We start from the raw sequence: 1,038 nt of genomic DNA, 5'->3' as shown, positions 1-1,038 counted from the left end.
GTGAAATTAAAGAGAAAAAACAAGTTATGAATATATGGAAAGAGGGAAAAGGAGAAAAAGAGAGAGGGAAACAAACCATAAGAGACTCCTAAGAATACAGAACAAACTGAGGTTCAATGGAGGAAGGTGGGTGAGGGATGGGCTGGATGGGTGATGGGTAAATGAGAAAAGTGTTTTACGGTTGGGCAGATGGGCACAGGTACAAACACTAGAGTAGGTGGGACTCTTGAGAGTTACAGGTCTTTTTGTGCCAAGTGTGGTGGCTCTGAAAAGAGCCTTTGGTTTGCAAGGTGGTGAGGCGGTCCGGAGGCAGCTCATTGGCGGGAGGTGTACCTGAGGATGGCCTTGCTGGCCTCAGACAAGGCGAACTTGCCAATCTCCCCGGGCAGCAGCAGGCACGCAGTTGTCTGGATCTCCCTGGAAGTGATGGTGGTGCGCTTGGTGGAGCAGGCCAGGCGAGACGCCTCGTCGTCGATGTGCTCGAAGATGTCCTTGATGAAAGAATCCAAGACACTCACAGCCCTTTGTGAGAGGCTCAGGCCCTCGTGAACCTGCTTCAGAACGCTGGGGAAGTAGGTGGCGAAACTGTTGTGGGAGCGGCGGTGGCCACGGCCCCTTGGCTGCTCCTGCTTCGGTCTCTTCGTGTCCGCTGCGGTGGGCTCCTCGGTGCCCAGGCTTTCTTCAGAAGAGGTCTCACAGCCAGGTTCCGCCATGTGGATCTCACCTTCCCAGCAGCTCAAACGGAAGGACACTGGCTGTGGGTGAGGCATGCCAGCCCTTTTATGGTCGTTGCATTTCCTGATGACACGTGCAACCCCTGTCTGATTGGACAGAATGCAAAGCCATGAAGCGGGTGACTTAGCTAGGTCTTGTCAGATCTGATTTCAAGCCTTCGAGCTTGATATCACTTCAGTCAGAGTGAGAATCAGACATCCTCTGATTTTCTTTGACAGCCTCCAGAAAAACTTTTAAACATTCCATGTGATGGTGTGGTTTACCTCCGAATGTGGGGTCAGGATCTTGGAGTTTTGCAATCCA

At 52.1% G+C, this 1,038-nt stretch overlaps 1 protein-coding gene across 1 annotated transcript; it reads right to left on the bottom strand.

Annotated features, from left to right (window-relative positions):
• Positions 1–314: 314 nt before the first annotated feature.
• LOC308337438 (histone H2B type F-M-like) lies at positions 315–713 on the bottom strand (the record flags this gene model as incomplete). The annotated part of the gene is made up of 1 exon (XM_080795547.1): positions 315–713. The coding sequence occupies one exon, from the start codon at positions 711–713 to the stop codon at positions 315–317; it is 399 nt and encodes a 132-aa protein (XP_080651673.1).
• Between the last annotated feature and the right edge of the window lie 325 nt (positions 714–1,038).

This window comes from Martes martes (genome assembly GCF_963455335.1).
Source record: "Martes martes genome assembly, chromosome: X".
Lineage (NCBI taxonomy): Eukaryota > Metazoa > Chordata > Mammalia > Carnivora > Mustelidae > Martes > Martes martes.
Note: the sequence above shows the minus strand (reverse complement) of the source record. Positions and strands in the feature narration are given on the sequence as shown.